Source organism: Gekko japonicus, unplaced genomic scaffold (genome assembly GCF_001447785.1).
Source record: "Gekko japonicus isolate JY-2015 unplaced genomic scaffold, Gekko_japonicus_V1.1 scaffold242, whole genome shotgun sequence".
Classification (NCBI taxonomy): domain Eukaryota; kingdom Metazoa; phylum Chordata; class Lepidosauria; order Squamata; family Gekkonidae; genus Gekko; species Gekko japonicus.
The window spans coordinates 1135866-1153963 of NW_015159717.1; the positions used below are offsets into that span (position 1 = coordinate 1135866).

General features: G+C 38.6%; 1 protein-coding gene across 1 annotated transcript in view; it reads right to left on the bottom strand.

The window, feature by feature from the left end:
* TTC3 (tetratricopeptide repeat domain 3) overlaps positions 1-18098 on the bottom strand; it is a 123784-nt gene that overhangs the window by 68906 nt on the left and 36780 nt on the right. Inside the window, exons 16-24 of the mRNA XM_015417716.1 lie at positions 12818-12893; positions 11996-12133; positions 9372-9452; positions 6237-6349; positions 4998-5124; positions 3151-3270; positions 2900-3001; positions 1650-1742; positions 1214-1275 (exon numbers count right to left, since the gene is read on the bottom strand). Coding sequence (XP_015273202.1) covers positions 1214-1275; positions 1650-1742; positions 2900-3001; positions 3151-3270; positions 4998-5124; positions 6237-6349; positions 9372-9452; positions 11996-12133; positions 12818-12893 — 912 coding nt within the window. The remainder of the gene's footprint in view (positions 1-1213; positions 1276-1649; positions 1743-2899; positions 3002-3150; positions 3271-4997; positions 5125-6236; positions 6350-9371; positions 9453-11995; positions 12134-12817; positions 12894-18098) is intronic.

An 18098-nucleotide genomic window follows, 5' to 3' on the forward strand; every position in this document is an offset into this window, starting at 1 on the left:
TGTTCAACTGTGATGGCCCTTCAACTGCCAAACTGCATAAAAATAAATCACATGGGTGTTGTATAGGAGGACACCATGAACCCCCGAGAACAGCACTTCCAGGGGCAGCAAGCAAGTTGTGCTCTGCAAGCAGAATACTTCTGCCTACAGAAACATGCTAGTGGATCCGAGACAATATATACCCCTACATGAAACAAGAGTAGTAGTATTACATTGTTCCTGTGAAGTTGTCTTTATCCTACGTCTGACATCTGATCTTGTTCAATATTGTCTCCTCTGACTGGGAATGACTTCCCAGGATCTCAGGAAGAGGTCTTTCTGATGTCTATTCCTTGAGATTTTTCTACTGGAGATGCTGAGGATTGCAACTAGAGCTTTCTGCATGCTAAGCAGGCACACTACCCTTAACCCTTTCTCCACATTTTTGAGAGTGCCCATTCTAATATTAGCAAACAGAATATTCAAACAGAATTACACATAACTAAGCAATGTCATTTTTTACCCGCTCTATAGTTGTGGAGTTTATTGACTTTACAGCCATTCATGACACTCAAAATTTATTTAAGCAGTAACTGCATTTACACTACCACAACTACCACCACCACCATCGGCGTGGGTAATAACGGGGCTAGGGGGACGGCCCTCGGAAGATCTGCCATAACTTTGTGTGGCGCTGGTACCACTGGACTGGCTATGTACCAACTACAGGACAATACTACCTCCAATGGAAGACCGATATCATCTTGCAATTTATTCGGAGACCATCTTGGTTCTACTGAGTACTTTATTTTTGTTGATATTAATGGTTTTATTGTTTTATCATGTTTTTATGCATGAGCACTTGTGCTCTCTTGTAAGCCGCCCTGAGCCCGCTTGCGGGGAAGGCGGGGTATAAATACAATTTTTTTTTTAAAAAAATGTAAGACATAAAGTAGACAGCAAAAAGACAGGTAGGAAATGCTGTGAGAATTTTTATTAAGCTTTATTTACAACACACAAAAAATAAATACAGATATTTAAATAAAAATCTGATATAAAAATAAGGGGGTGGCCCATAGTCTAGCATGAATGGAGTTGGATTGCACATGACAATGCATCTAGCCATAATTTTAAAAGCAGCATTCAGAGGTCCAGCGGATCATCAGTGATGCCCTAATAATTTCACTGTTTGAAAACGAGTGGGGTGTGTTACCTGGACATCTAGGAAACTTACCTTGAACATTTCTGTTTAACAATGGGCCTTGGGGGATTCTTGGTTTTTATTTTATGCTCGAACTTGGGAGAGAGAGAAAAAAGAGAGAGTAGCAAATTCAAAGATGCTTGGTAATAGTATTTTGTTGGGAATTGTTAAAAAAACAGAAAACCTGTTCTGCCACTGTATCAATGAATATTAATATAGCATGGGCTTGATCCAGCAACACACCAATGGATGGTGCTGGCAAATGTAGATTTTTTCAGTGCCCCCCCCCCCCAACAGTCCTTTCCAAGCCCAGAAAGTCAATTCCTAGGGCTATGGGACCTGAGTAGACAAACAGCCACATGGATCAGGGTCTGCTGTGCAATTATCAACTGTCCCAGGATTATCAGCACTTAGAAAACTCTATTGAGTAACAATACTTTAAAGAAAGAAGCAGTGAGAAATTTCTTACCTCACATTTTATAAGACCAGATGAACTGAAGACAACAATTTTTGAAATGAGGCCCCTGCAATCTGGAGTGAAGCAGACTTGGTGAAGAAAATCCTGTGGGCAGGATAAGAAAAAGAGCATATGGGTAGGATTTCATGAGTGGAATGTACATTTAACTTTTCAAAAAGAAAAATTAAGCACTGCATAAATGGTAGTTACAATTTAATCTCCTTTTATATTTTTTCCTTACATTGTCTAAAATAAAAGAATTGAAGGTACTTTCCAAGAGGGGGGAAAAGCACAAAATTCACTCCAGCTGTAGCCCCATCTCACACAGAGGCTCCTCCAATATGCAAAAATGGGGGTTCAGAAGGTGCTAGGACCAGTAGCAGAATGGAGACTGAGAAAGCCTCATTCTATGAACAGAATTTCACTCATGGTAATCTGGATTCAAACAATTATTTTTTTCTCAGATTAACTCAAACACAATTTTTAAAAAACTTCTGACCCAAGCTGGACTGACACCACCACCACCATCCTGTACATCCCTTTTAAAGTAAGAGTGGTAATTTTCAACTCTTTATCTAGAAAGTTTTATGTAGAGATGAAATTACTCTTCCTGGGTTGTACAGAAAAATGGTAATGGAAAATATAGTATCTGTTACTGTTATTCAGTGCATAACTCTATTGTGTTTTCAGACCATGTAATACAACTTATATTTACTGTAATGAAGCATTTCAGCTGCTTTTATTTCCAGTAAGAATTAAATAAAGCGTACATCTTTTGAAAAACAGCAAACATTTATTAACTTCAAACTAGGTGCTCAAAAAACACCCAATACTCACTACAATCCGAATAAATTGAGGGAGGAACAACAAAGGAAATAATCACGTCTCCTAAAAGAGAAAGTACAATTCTGCTTGGCTCCTGCCTGCATTCTGTTGCTTCTGCACAAAAACCAATGTAGTAATCTACTCACTCATTAAGAGGAAGTCAATCTAAAATGCAGATGCCACCTCCTCTCCTAAACTGGAGGATCCAGCCACACATTTTAGCAACATGAAAAAGAAAGCCTTGATGTTGTAGAGTGAAAAAAAAGGCAAAACAAGACATATTTGAAGCAATACTGCAAATATCACAGAAATGCTGCACTCCTTGAGAATAAGTCTTGCACTGCTGTTCACTCCGGAATCTGATCCCTTGTTCATTCAAAAAGCAACACCTTAGGCAACTGCTCTATAAAAATGATGCTACTGAAGTCTAATGTTACCTTGTCATTTTTATCATTGAAATTTGTGGATTTCAGCTTTTTCCAACAGCTTACATGAAATTCCACTATACACTGTTCACAGCAAGAAACACGTATAAAACCCTGAAATCCAAAGAAATGTGGTTATTTTCATAATGGCTATAGCATAATTATAAAATATTCAAAACATATGGTTTCAGAGACTTCTTAAGATAAAGTCAACATAATTTTTTTAAAAACCAAGTATCTATTCAACATGCCATCATATTTACCTTGAAATCTGGATCACTAAAATATATTTTGATTTTGCGTGCTTGGCACTGTTGATAGCGACAAACTGCATCGGGTTTTGCAGGAAACTTGCATTCTTCAATACAGTCCTCCAGCATAATCTACAGATCAGCAAAATCAGAGATATGTTTTTTTCACTACTGTTATCTTGAAAATCCAGAGCAGGCTTGAAACAATACATTCTTGCTAAAATGGCAGTTACCAGCAAGGTTCCATTTACATCAGACTTAAAAGCCATTTCATCCATGCATTTATGAATTTACAACTCCAGATGATACATTATGTAAAAACTATGAATATTATTAATTCCACAGATTGCAGCAGGCTGACATTTCCAATACAAGATTAGCAACCTTCTGCTCTTTCTACTTCTACAGCTACCAGCCAGGAAACAATCAAGTAGGAAAGAACCATGGGATTAATCACAGCAATATGGATGAAGCTGGGGGAAGCACATGCTAAGGGTCTCTTGAAACATGCTAACAAACATTAAAAGTTGTCTCACACTAAAATTAATTGTTTTCCATTATTGCAATACATGGCCACATTGGCCCTAACCCACATGAAAGAATCTGTGTACAGAAAATTATTTACCGTGCATGGCTTGGCACCCCTCTCAAGATTTCACCATTCATGCTACGACATCCTTATCTGCTATAACTCAGCACTTTGTAGCCCTCCACATGACAAATACAGGCACTGCCCAGTGCATTTTTGGTCTTATTTATTCAGTGGCCATGCCCACAATTTGGTGTTTTGTACCAAATATGATGACATGATCTGTGGGTGAATGGAGGTTTCAGTTGTGATTCTTGAGTCTTGAACAGATCATTGCCTGGTGAACAAAGATCCTATGGGCCAACAGAACCTTTGGAGAAAATGGGGGTCTACTAGAAGGATGTGCCTCCCCATGGCTCTTGGATCCAATAGGTTTATGATCGGCTCTAGCTTGTAGCTGACTGGCTCAGAAGAACTCAAGCACACTGGCCTGCATGGCTGTGTTTGTTTTATCCATCTCTATACTATCTCATCTTTTCAGTTCAAAAATATTCAAGTTTAGCCTTCCCTTACCTAACCATATGAAAAGAAAAAGAGAACTATAAGCCTCTGGAAAAAAAAGAAGGCCTTGCATGTTTGAAGAGCCTGTGGCATCCTGCTTATTGGGGAGACTGTTTCTCCTTTGAAACACACTCTGTGCACTTGAACTTAGTAGATTTCTGCTGCCACCAGGAATTAAAAATTCCAAATCTCTCTATTTTGGTAGAATGACCCAGCATCTGGGCGCACAGGCTAAACTCTCTTGCTCATATAGCCACACAGGCTAAACTCCAACTGCTTCCTCTGTCATACAGACCCTCACAAAAAAAAAACACCTCTCCACAGTCTCTTAATGAACAGAGAATCACCTCAGAAACATCTCTCCTCCCACACTCTCAGTCATCAGCCAACCACATCACACTTAACTCCCTCTATCACTCTCCTTACATTACTGCAGTCACACTAAACATTTAAAGAAACACACATCAAAACAAGAAATCATTACAGAGCCAAAGAAGCAAATGCTGTTCAATGGAGGAAACACAAACAGTAGACAGGACTTCCACAAAGGAAAAAACTTGCTTAGAAGTCTTGACTACTGAAGTGGACAAGAGAAGTCACCTATCTCAGTATGCTCTCCCACCAGCAAGTGAAAGTGTCCTAATTTGTGGCTTTCCTAGTTTTCTCCTTGATATAATCTGCACAAAGAAGTCACAGTTCATCTTTAATAGTCAATTCATGAAGCAGTTTTTGATAATTTTGCAGTTTACAAGGCAGCATTCCTTCTTACTTGTAATCTTTCTGGCCGTGTCTCTTCGATAACTTCAGAAGTTGTAGGCCACGTCAATACACCAGGCACAATCTTATAACCAGCCATGAACTTTGATTTCATGAATTGGTCTAGAGATTCTGAAAATCTACATGTTAAAGATAAAAGATATACACCATGTATGTTGCTTTATATTTTATTCAAATGCCCTTAATTAAGATTATTTCATATTTTGGAAATCAAAAGCAACTGAACATCACTCTATTTTCCAAACTGGAAGACAAAATGAAAATGAAAAATAGCTGGTCTGTGGAATATTTGGCTACGTACATCCATGCCTTTACTGGGGGAAAGGAAGTCTAGTTCAGGCTCCACCATTCCCTTCACAAGACAGAGCCAACCCAATTCAAGCATAATTTCTCTCTCTTCACGTTATACTTTGCTACTGACAAAGAGAACCTCCCAGTTGCTTTCACTGTAATCTACTCATTCCAGTTGCTATCAATGCAGTTTACTCATCTTGCTCCATCAGTTTTTCCTTTCCCCTTGAAAAGATGGGCAGCCTCACTCTTCCCCCAGACAGTTTTACACAAGCCATTAAGGCAGATATGCTAAGGGTACCTGGGAAAGACAGCTACTAACAGAACAAGTGGGAAGCAAAATAAAAGGTGCTCTACCGCACTAAGTTATTTGACGGAAAAGTAACACAGGATCTCTTCTTGCCAGGAAAGCCAAGCAAAACAAAAGCAAACGAGCCTGTAAGCATTCTCCAGCCTCTACTGCTCATACTGGATGCCAGAATCCTGAACCTGCTTCCTTTCTGAGGATCACACAGATATGCCTTATCCAAAAGGCAGCACAAATTGTCAGTTGCAAATGAGGACTAGGACCTTTCTTTCTCATTCTGCCAAAGCCTATTAACATCTCACTCATTATGAACATAATGGTCATTACTGAATACCAAGTACGGGGCAGGTGGACAAAGAAGTGACGATGCCCCAAGCCATGCAGTGTGCTATTGGCGGACACTGCCGCTGCCAAACAAGCAAATAAACTTTCTGTCTTTTTCACTAAGAACTCAAACATATGAATCCAAGGTTTTCCTCTTCAAAACCCATTCTGTCCTTTTCTATATTCCTATTTTTCTCTAGTGCTGTCCAGTTAAATCTAAAACATCAGGTAAGGATAGTATGTATAAAGTCAATAGATATTTAAAAGATAGGCTTATTAAAAAGGAAAAAGTTAAAACATACTACTTACCTGTTCTGTCTCAAATATACTTTTCCAATTCCATAGTGTGCCAAACAATTAAACCTTACTTTCTGATAATGTTCAATTATTTTATTAAAATGATCTTCTGCTTCTGCTAGTTCCTTCAAAGTAAATTAAAGTTTAAGACAAACACACGAGTCAAACCACTTATAAATATATGAATATATAAAATTTATGACTGACTTTAAGCTGGCCAGAATTCCAAAAGATATGTGCACTCAGAAGACAAGTATGCATGTCTCATACATTTTTCTTGCTGTTTTTTAATGTACCAGTCATCGTTGTCAAAGAATAAAAACAAGGGGTGTGCGTTCCAATCTACCTGAGCCAAAAATATACTATTGGTATTTTTCAGATATATTTCAAAATCCCAAAGGTATCCAGTTTTTTTCAGGGAAAAAAACAACAAAAAACCCAGGTACATTTGGGAATTACCGAGTATACTTTTTTTAAAAAAACAACCAGTGGGGAAGCGAGAACAGATTGCAGAAAACAGCCCCAGGATCAGCTGTGCTGGGAGGGAGCAGAGTGCGCTTCGGACTGACTTTTTTCCTGTTTTTTTTCCTGGTGTCTACTGGACCCGAAAGAATTCAGGATTTCCGAAAAATTCTAGTTCCAAATATTATACTGGTATTGGGAACTGGGATTTTTTTGGGAATCCCAAAAAAAAAATTTTTTTTTGGGGGGGGGGGTCCAATAGACCCAAACCAAAAAATACCGGTTTTAAAAAATTGCACACCCCTTATAAAAAGCCATCACTTCCTTTCAAAAGCAGAAAATACTGTGCTAGAAAAAGCAAAGTTACAAGTGTGAGAGCAATTTTATAGCATGCATATGTTCTATGCCTGGATCTTAGTTAATTTTTCTTGCATAACAGAATTTCTAAACTGTAGAACGAGGGACTCCAAAGGTTTCTGATACCTTTCTGGGTAGTCCCTGACATCAACATGAAAAAATCAAGGGAAAATTTGATGAGCCAGTGTTATTTTTGATGTTTCTATGAAATGCCCACTATTCAACAGAAGCTTTAAAATTAACTCAAAAGTGCCTGTAGTCTTTATAGCAGTGAAAGGTGGCACACAATTGTAGTATAGATGGGTCTATCAAGATTTTTCCCCTTTTTATTATTCGTATTTCTCTGGTTTTTATAGATTTATTCTTAATAAGATTTTATTAGGATGTAATGAAGGCCTCTTATACAGAAGGCCTCTCTTTCTAGGTCAGGGTATTTTCCCAGCTGAGGCTACAGACAAGACAATAGCATTCTTTTGGTACAAAAGAAGGTATAAGGTTCATGGTTCTAATTTTTTAGGTTATAACTTCACAGTGTCTGGGTCAAAAAGGATTTTTAACTCAGTATCAGAGAAAAACACCTTTGTTTGGGTGAGAATAAGCCTTGGTCGATACGACTCAGGTTAGGTCAAGTAAATATGTGACACTATTGTATAGATATGCCTTTCTTTAAATTTGACCAATAAGGAGATTTTCATTTAAATATTGTTTAATTTCTTGTAACCAATTATGCTTTCTGAATATTATTTTCATGATGATGATATGATGGTGTCATATTAAGTATTTAACTTCATGTATTTCCTGGTTGGGTTCAGAAAGCAGTCAATTTTGATGGGTCATTTGGCCTAACTGTTTTCTGTGTCTGATTGCAATTAAACACAATATCTTCCTCCTCATTTTGACTTCAATCTCCTATTTTTGACTGGATATTAATTTGTATAACACAATGGAACCTTCAAATAAATTCCTGTTTGGTGTATCATTCTGCTCCAAGTGTATACATTAAAGCCTTGCTGGAATGCAAAAGAGGACACATGTATGAGAGAGTTTTGAACTTAAGCTTCCTAAATTTATGCCTTTTTGAAACTATCCATGTTCGATTTAATTACGCATTATTTTAACCAAGATGCAATGTTAGCCTGCATCCAGAGTAACTGAATTTATTACTTTCGGATTAACTGATCTTGTTTTACAGAATGTTATGCTGAAGGCATAAATGTAATTGTGTCTGGGTGTGATTGTGTCCAAAAGAAAAGCTACAACAAGCAGATGAGTTTGTTCCATTGTTTGCAGCAAGCACAAACGACAAATGCAGAAAATACTTTTTCCAGTTTGCAGGGAACAAAGGGATATTGTGTATGAAACTGTGTCCCTTACCTCAGCCCTTCTACAACAGTATCTAGTATAGACTCACCATGAACCAGGTGGGGGGGGGGGATAAGGGAAAAGCACAGCGGAACCAGACCCCCATCTGCTAGATGGTAGCACCAAGGGGGTGCATGGATCTGAAAGTGTTCCTGCTCTAAGTCTGCCTCCCCTCCCCACAACTAGGCCACTGCCACTCCCCACAACTAAGCCACTGCAATTTCACAAAAGTTTGTAAAATCTTGTCTGGCTTTTTTTTTTTTAAAGAAGTTTCTGTGTGGTGGCATTTTTACCCTCTCATCTTTTTTTCTTTTTGGGTTTTTCTGCAAACCTAAGAGTTCTCCCAGGTTACTAGAAAAAACTCTGTAACAGCACACAGGTCCACTGTAGAGATTTTTTTTGATCCATACTGTTGGGCTACGTTCAGAAATAGAAGTTAGATGTAGATCACAGGATTTCAACCATAATTTAAAAATTGTTACATATACAAAAATGCATAAATTAGCATTATTATTCAGTCCTGTTATTTTCCAAAGTGCACTTAAGAAAGGAACAGGTGGTCAACCCTTGTTCCAGTAAGTTTAGATCATGAATCAATCACTCTCTCAACTGCAATTTCAATAAACTGTTAAGCAATTAATCTCTTCCACCTTCTTTGTCTGTTCTTTATGTCCACTTACGTCAGCATGGTATAGTGGTAGCTGTGTTGGTCTAAGCTTGGGGAAAGGTGAGTTCAGATCTCCACTTGCCATGCAACCCACTGGACGAACCTAACCAGTAACATTCTCTCTCAGTCTAAATTTCAGGGGGCTGTTGTGAGAATCAATGAAGGGGAGAACTATATACTCTGCCCCAAACTCGTTTGGAATGGTGGGATAAAAAACCAAGTCAATTCCATGTTTTTTTGTAAAGTACCACACATGTTGATGGTGCTATATAAATGCATATAAAAGTTCTGAGTCTTACCTCAGGCTGCCCTATCCCAAGAAGAGCAGTGGCATATCCATAGATGATCACAACGTAGTCAACTATACCAAGATTCAGGTGCTGCATCCAGATTGAAAAATATTTAAAACAAATGGGAAACATGTTAAATGACTGAATAAAATGACATAACCATTGAAGCCTAATACAATCTATAGTGCATTTACATGCACAAGAGCATCATCAGTTGTAGGTTTAAAAAGGAATGAAGCTCACTTTCCAAAATAAGAGCTTAAATTCCACAAACAGAAAATCTAACTCAATGTGGTCACAAAAATTGGTAAATTAAATCAAGTGGGGCACATGTACTTAATCTAACTTGTTTCTTGAAGCAATCTTAGGCAATTTAATCATAGTAAGATCACTAGGGTCATAGAGGAGATTACAGTGCAGTGCAATGTGTGCAATGTGTGCATGTCCACTCTTCATAGTTATAACTGTAATAAGCTGTTCTCAGTAGATGGCCATTGCCAGCATAGGAAATTTAGGGCCTATAGCATGTATAATTTGTTCAATGTGTTCTTAGTCAACCCCACTACATGACAAGAATAGTGAACACCCTAAACACATACACACTAAACTCCGAAGGGTGAAACCTGCACACCACACCAAGTGCCTCTCTCATCCTGCTGCAACCTGCTGTGCTCTTCAAAGGAGGTGGTGGCGAGTGTAAATTGTAAAAAATCAAGTCCAGGCAGAAATACTGCTTTGAACAGAAAAAGCTTCAGGATCCAGATCAGAGCTAATAAAGAAGACCTATTAAAATATCATTTCATATATCATTACCTGTTTACAAAAAAAAAGTTTCAGAACACTTCTGGAAGATGTTTTAATCTTAACAGATATCATGGTGGAAGGTGGGCAGTAACACTTAAAAGCTACCATGAATGCACAGCAGGTAAAGAGTCAGCCCTGATGACCACTTCTACTAGTTATTAAATTATGTAGGGTTCAAGCTGTACAAGGATCTCTAGGTCAAGCCTCCCACCTGGAATGGGGGCTAGAAGACGACAGACAGCTGATGTAGAAGCAGAAGCACAGTTGTCATATTCTAGAAATCAATTTCCTTGAATCAGAAATCTAATGTACTCTACAACAGCTTCAGCATTTCAACTTACTTCCAGTGAATAATTGTTTTGTTATAAACATAAGGAAAAGCAATACAGAACAAAATAGAAAATAACACTGTGTTTATTTATTCTACAATGAAATTCTTCTAGTGCTCTGTAACTGTTTTTTCTATATAGAATTCTTTAAAATAAATCAAAACATGCAACTGACTTTCCTGAAATCTCATTCGTCAATAGTTAATAAAATTCATTTTTCTTCAAACTTATCAACTGATTCATTTTGATCAATCTTTTCAATGATGTCAATTTAGACATAGAAGCAGTTTAACAAACTTCTCTAAGCCACTGTCAGAGAAGGATATGGTTTTTCCAAGAGAAGGCAATACATGTTATATATATAAATAATATATAAATATGTACACATATAAATCATCACAAAGTACACTTTTAACATTAAGCATTACAGGTATTTGGCATCTTTGCCAAGGCTACTATCAACATGGTTGAATATAAATGTTAAAAGCCTTTTCCCAATTTGAGAGAGTTCCTCATAGCCACTATTACAGATTGGCTTTCAGCTATTTCTTGCTAAGTATCTCAGGGTTCTGAAGACTACATCTTAGTAATAAGTTACTTTAAATTTCAATATTTACTGTGATGCTAGAAAATCAAAGGTTGTTTTCTCTCCTTCAGTATAGGACATGTAGAGATATACACCAGAGACACTTCCTTCACATACAGAGGCTATTCTGATATCTTATTCTGGCTTTTATTACATGCTAGTATAAAAAAATTACACCTCCACTATCAACCAACCTAAGACTTGAGGGCAGCCCAGGGAGCCCTCTTCTGGAAACTAGCTTTAGCAGGGGTCCAACTGGTAGCAAAATGGGGGTGGGTTCTTTTGACTGTTGTCCCCACACACACCCTTCCATATGCAACTCCCTCCCTGAGGAGATGAGAAATGCTACTTTCCTAAAGGTCTTCTTAGTGGGTCTGACAACATGCCCTTTCTGGCAGGCCTCTGAACTGGATTACTAAGAAATGGTGTGACTGGAGGAGTGGCACTACAGAAAAAAGATTTTTACTTTAGTTTAATGATATCTTTATTGTATTTTATTGTTCTGTGTAACACCTCAGGGACTTTTTAAGTCAAAAGGCTGTCTATAATCTGGTACACAAAAACCCTGTATGATGCTACTTTATGTGCTCATGGTTCTTTTCAGTATTCCTGTGAAAGGTTCAAAGGGTAGACTCACAACAGGAATTCCATTCTTGCAACAACCTTTCAACACTCTGCATACTCCAATGCGCAAACTTCAAATGCCATGCATACAAGCAAATTCTGATGATTACAAGAGCTATTGCCAGTCTGATAAGCTTGTCTCTCATCAGCATCAACAACTTCAGATTCTCCACTAACATCCACAAGATAATGAAATCCATTTCTCTCCTCTGCTTCAAATTCAATTCCAAACATTTCAGCAAGATTTACTAACAAGGTCAAAGTGTTCTCAAAAGAATCCCTCAAGTTACCTGAAGCTGTAATGGATCGAGAACATTCAATAATTGTGCAAAAGATTGTTCAGCACTGTGGAAACGATGATCCATCAAGGCTGTACATCCATCTTTTACATAAGTCTTCAATTCCTCTACTGACAGCACTCCTTCCACCTGCAAAAATTAACTTGAAGTAAGGCATAAATGTTGTTTTAGTTGCATTAGAAAACATCATTCCCAGGATTACCTAAATGGAGGCTTTTCATATTAATGTTTTGCATTTTTGTTCCTTTTATAAACATAGTAAGTATAATTATGCAGCAAACATTTAATAGCTAGGGATGGGTTCTCTTTCCTAGAAGGATGTGAGCCATCTACACTGAGTCATGGGTATACAAATTCCAGCACAATCTACCTCATTTTATCAATTCATACTTGGCTGCTGCTGTATAAATTTACTGTTAACCATGCATCAACTTAATCCATAAGTTCTCTTCTTAAGCCTGTACTGCTGTGACCTGGGTAGCCTGATCGCAACAGATCTTAGAAGCTAAGCAGGGTCGTCTCTAGTTAGTATTTGGATGGGAGACCACCAAGGAATACCAAGGTATCTGAAGAAGTGAGCACTGACTCATGAAAGCTCATACCCTGCCACAAATTTTGTTAGTCTTTAAGATGCTACTGGACTCTTGCTCTTTCTACTGCTAAGGAATACCAGGGTCATGATGCAGAGGCAGGTAATAGCAAACCACCACTGAACATCTCTTGCCTTGAAAACCCCACAGGATTGCCATAAGTCAGCTATGATTCAATGGCAAAAAAGAAATCATAGTCATTTTTATTAATATATTTTGTTACCTGATGCATTGAACTACAAGGAATATCCTGTTTGTCTACACAGTTTTGATAGTCAGCTTTAGAATTCAGTTGGCCGCTGTAATTAAAAAAATCATAAGGTTATTTATATTGTTAGAATCTAAATGCTTTCAATAAAACAAAGAACTGGGAAGTTTGCTTCTAAAAACCATTATCTGATTATTATTTTTTTACATCTTGAGTTTTCTAAGTTCATCCCCACAGCTGCGTATAAACCACCAGTCTCTGAGGGTTACACAAGCTAACCTCTGCCAGCAAAATCCTTTCTCCTTTGTTTAAAAAATTTGAGCTGTTAAACATCAGCCAGGACATAACTTTTTGTACATGTGCTTTGATCATCTATCCCTGAAAAGTCCTTGTATATCCAAAAGCTTGCTTTCACTGTTTTAAACTGTTTAGTTTGTCCAACAAAGGGCATCAAAGGAAAATACATTAAAATGTTTTGAATCTCATATCGATTCACAAGCAGAGCTGCACAAACTGTTTTCACTACATAATCCAAAGAGAAAACTTACTATGATTTTAGATTTCTGGGTGTTTACACATCCTCATTTAGACAGTATTCAGAGTAGGCCTTAAGTAATTTACGAAGGCCTAAATGGGAAGCGACAAATGAGCAAGGTGTCATCCACATATAGCATTAATGATATTTTCTGATCTGTTAGAATAGGAGCGTGCGACAAGTGGGGAGCTAAAAAGATAGCACGATCATTCATAAATAGATCGACCAAAAGGGGGGCAATAAACAACCTTGCTTAACCCCCTTTTTTTGAGGGGGGATTTCTTATATTAGCTGCCCTAAAATTCCCATTCAAACTTGGGCCAAGAAATTAGACTATAATCATTGGATTAGCCATAATAGCCTTTTTTTCTCATTTTTCCCAAAGTCGCTCTCTTGTGATCTGCAAAGAGGATTCCCTGTTTTACCACAGTGTATTTTTCCACCAGCAATCATAAAACCAAACTCTGGTTTTCTGGAGATTGTCCTTTACAAAAGCCCATTTGTTCAATTCCAAGAATGTTAGATGAATAGACCCAAGAAGTTAACTAATTATACAGTAATGGAGCACAGAGTTTCCCTACTATGGCTACTAGGCTTATAGGTCAATAATTTTGCAGATCTGAAAAACTTCCTTTCTTGTATATTGGAACAGTAACAGCCATCCTCAAAGAATCAGGCATAATTCCTGAGCTATTTTATTCTAGAGAAAATGGGAGCAAGGATCCTAGCCCACCACATTGGATTGGCCTTAAAAAGCTTGGCTGGGCATAAGTCTGGACCAGGAGCCTTACAAACTTAATCCTTTAATTAAACTTGATAATTTCTCCAGTAGTAACTGGAGGTGACTCTGGGGCCATCAGTATATCTGGTCCCTTTGAATTAACAATAGTGGGATCAAAAAACAACTGACAAAAATGGTCCCACATGGAAGAAATGATGTGACATGCAGACTTCCCTCTTGACCCTGTACCCTCGTTTATCAATTTCCAAAAGACATTTGAATTGGCTGATAATGATGCTTCCTGCAGCAGTTCCCAACCCACCATTGTATCCCCTTTTATCTTTTGGTTTATCAGTTTATTTAGGTTCTTTTTCAGTCCCAATAATGCTAATAGATCCCAAATGAGATTATATTTATGGAATTTTCTTTCTTTCTTTCTGCCCCCCCGAAGGGGATTTTTTTATTGCATTTTATATAAGGACTACAAACTACAATGAAAATAGGGAAGGGGAACTACATTTAAGGAGAAAGAAAAGATAACCACTACTAACTAAAAACCCAAGAGAGGAGATCATCAAATTGGCGTGTACACAATGCCATCCCATAAAACGCTAACAATTTTATGAACTTAGTCAGATATGCTAATATAACTTTTAAATCTTAAATTTAGCTGTTGGAAAAAGACCCCTAAGCATCTCAATATTAACAACAGTATGTTCAAAGGCACAATTAAGAGTCCTTCAGCCTTCATTTTTTCTTATCCTGTCTTTTCCGCAGTTTATAAGGACTTTTAGGAGCCGCTGCCCCTTTATTAGACAGAGAGTCCTCTCCAGAAGACCCTGAGTCCAGCTCGCCACTGGACTGACTGTCCTTTTCCTCTCTATCCACCTCCTCTGGCTCACCCAACTGGATTCTCAGAAAGTCCCGTGCTTTGGAAACAGAGTCAATCTTTTCTTTTTTGTCCTGAAGTTTGAAGGTTACGCCCTCTGGATATAACCACCGGTAGCTAATTGCATTCGTTTGAAGAAAAAGAATTAAATCTTTATATTTCTTTCTCCTTTGTCTTATTTCAAATGGGATATCTTTCAGAATCCTGATAATACTGTCCCCAATTTTCAAGGGTGTCCCCACTGTTGCTCTCAGGATACAATCCCTCACATGCCTCTTCGAGAATCTCATTACTATTTCCCCAGGCAGATGATTCTTCTTTATGTATATGGAATAGGACCTGTAGGCCACATCCATTTCGCTCATGAGATAGTCCGCCTTCAAATCTGTCACTGGGGCTGCCTTCTCCATTTGTAATTGTAAAAGCTGTTCTTCTGTTGAAATTTGCTTCTTTTCCAATTTTTGTACCTTTTTCATCACCTGTTGAGCAGTGGCGTCAACTTCTTTCACTTTCTCAGCTGTTTGTTCCAAACTTTTAAGAGTCTCGTTCAATTGTGTCTGCTGAGTAGTGATACATTGGTTCATTGTTGACAACTGTTCCTTGATATTAGCCATCTGTTCCAGCAGGGGGCGCAGGGACTCTGCCAACATTTTGGCCAACTCGGTGGTTCCTTCCGGTCATGGACTCTCAGCTACTTTCGCTTTTAAAAGTTTCTCCTTCTCCGTCCTCTTCCCCGCCATCTTTATGAGTTGTTTACTTTCGCAATGATTAGCAAAGTCTCTTAATATGCGCTCAAATGCTTGGTAAATGTTTCGTCGCTTTTGTTTCCGCTCCCCCCCCCGGGTCTCGCTTTTAAGTTTATGCGCATGAGAGGGGCCCTTCCCCCGCTCGCTTTACTTTCTAGTCTGTGGGGTAGGGAGCTTTCTTTTTGAATTGCAAATACCCCTTAATCTGACTCACAGTTCATCTTCGGTCATATGACCTCGTTTAGCCTCCGTTTTAACCGCTCGATCTCCAGCACTTGCCCCGGTCAGCGTCACTTCTTCCATTCGGACACTCAGCAGGAGGACCATCGGGACGGAGAAGCGCCTCGATTCCCCAGCATTGCGCTGGCAATGAGGCGACCTCTCAAAAGTCCCCTGGCTAAGAGCCTTTCAGCCAGGCTCTGTTGGAGGTAGCGATTCCTCGCCCCCCCTCCTTTCTGCTGGTGCACAGCTTTCATCCCCCAGGAGGTGAGTCTGCTCAGCACGCCGCCATAGACCCTGAATACAATTTTCTCTGTGTTCGTCTTACCAGCCTTCTTATGATGCTCAGTGTTATCAGATTTTGCACCATTGAAGATTCATCCCTTATTAGTTTAGCCGTATTTAGGCACAAACCTGAAAAAATGGTAACCCTCACCTCCCTTTCTAAGTCTACTGTCCAAGGTTTCACTTTTACTTTTACATTTCCCTGTATCAAAGGATAATGAGATGAGTTAGGGAGAGCATACAGATCAAAAAATCGAATTTCCAACAGTAAGGAAAGATGATCTGTGACGGAATTAAAGATTTGAGAACAGCAGCAGGTAAACAAAGGAGCTGCTGAGTCATGTGATTGAGGGTGGTGAGGGCCAGTTGGCTCGGAACTCTCAGTGAGTGACAGATAACTGTGAAAAGCTGACAGTTGGGCAGAGACAGTTGGAAGAAAGTTAGCAGTCGGCTAACTGGAGAGCTCTGAAGAGGACATAAAGCCTCTGGGCTCAGTGGAATCAGCCGGACAGCAGTTTGTGTAGAATGTGGCTGAATAGCACTCTGCACTGGTACCCTCTAATGTAAAGAGGAGAGTGAACAGAGAGTGCACAATATAAAACCTCAGTGGTCACAAACACCAGAGACACTGCTCCAAAGGAACTGATAAAGGTGGCTAAGGAAGGGCTAAGGGTCTGGAGGAGTCTGGAGAGCTGGGGTAGTTGCACCAGTAAGACTCAAGGGACCAGGCAAATAAAGCCCAAAGGTTAACCACAAAACAGTTACTGGAGAGTGGGATCATAGATGGGTGTTGTGAACTAACTGAGTCAGACTGAGAGTGATAAGCATACAGCCTATGTAAAGGCAAAGTGAAGTGTTTATTCTACAAAGTATAAAAATATCCTGTGTAAATATATCCCATCCCTCTGTTAAGTTTTCTGTGAAATAAAGATCTGTGCTGTTTGACTTTTACAAGCACTGGTGCCTGACTCTTTGAAAAAGAATTATACTGGGCAGTTGTCCTCAATACATCCTGAAGTTATATATACAAACCACGAAGAGACTACTTTTAAGTGTGAACTGGTCAGCCATCAGAAAGCAGAACTTATCAAGTCACATCACAGTAACATAAACTGAATCCAGTACACATAAATATATACATAGGCAGTGACACCACAGCTTGGTCACGGCAACGGGGAATGCAAATTATGATTACTATAACATTATTATTTTTCTCTGGAGTTTTATTTACTTATTTATTTTAAAAATTTATATCCTGTCCTTCCCAAATGGGCTCAGGGCAGGTAACATCAAAGCATATAACAATAAAAACCAGTTAACACAATTATTCTAAAAAATAACTAAAACCAGAAACAGTTAATCAGTTAAAAGATGGTGAACAATAATTCAACCCCCCCCCCCAAACCGGATAGATGATACTGGAGTTACCTCTACATAATCCCAAGACTCCATAAATAGATGATCCAGACTGCCTCTATAGAGGGAGGTCTCTATATGGGCTCTGTACAGGGAGACCAGCTAGTTGGGTGTCCACCACCTCAACTAAAAGCAGCCATAGCAAAAGATGAACAGGTTCACTGCCATAGCCAAAGATAAACAGGCTTCCAGTTTTGATACATTTACTGTTAGGGAGGAAGAAACAAGACATGCCAAGCTACCACTAGCTCTCCCTTTTCAGTTGTTCTTTTTTGCAGGTAAGTAGAAGGAGACATAATGAGGGAGAAAAATATTCTCGGCAGCCCGTGTTTCTTGTAAGAGTATAATATTGAATTAGATATTCTCTAACCTCAAAGGAATTGTACTTATTAACCCACCCTGCAATATTCCATGAGCACATCTTTAGTATAAATTTAGGTTGATTTTTGAGTCATACATTATTAGGCACATCTAAGAAGATAATA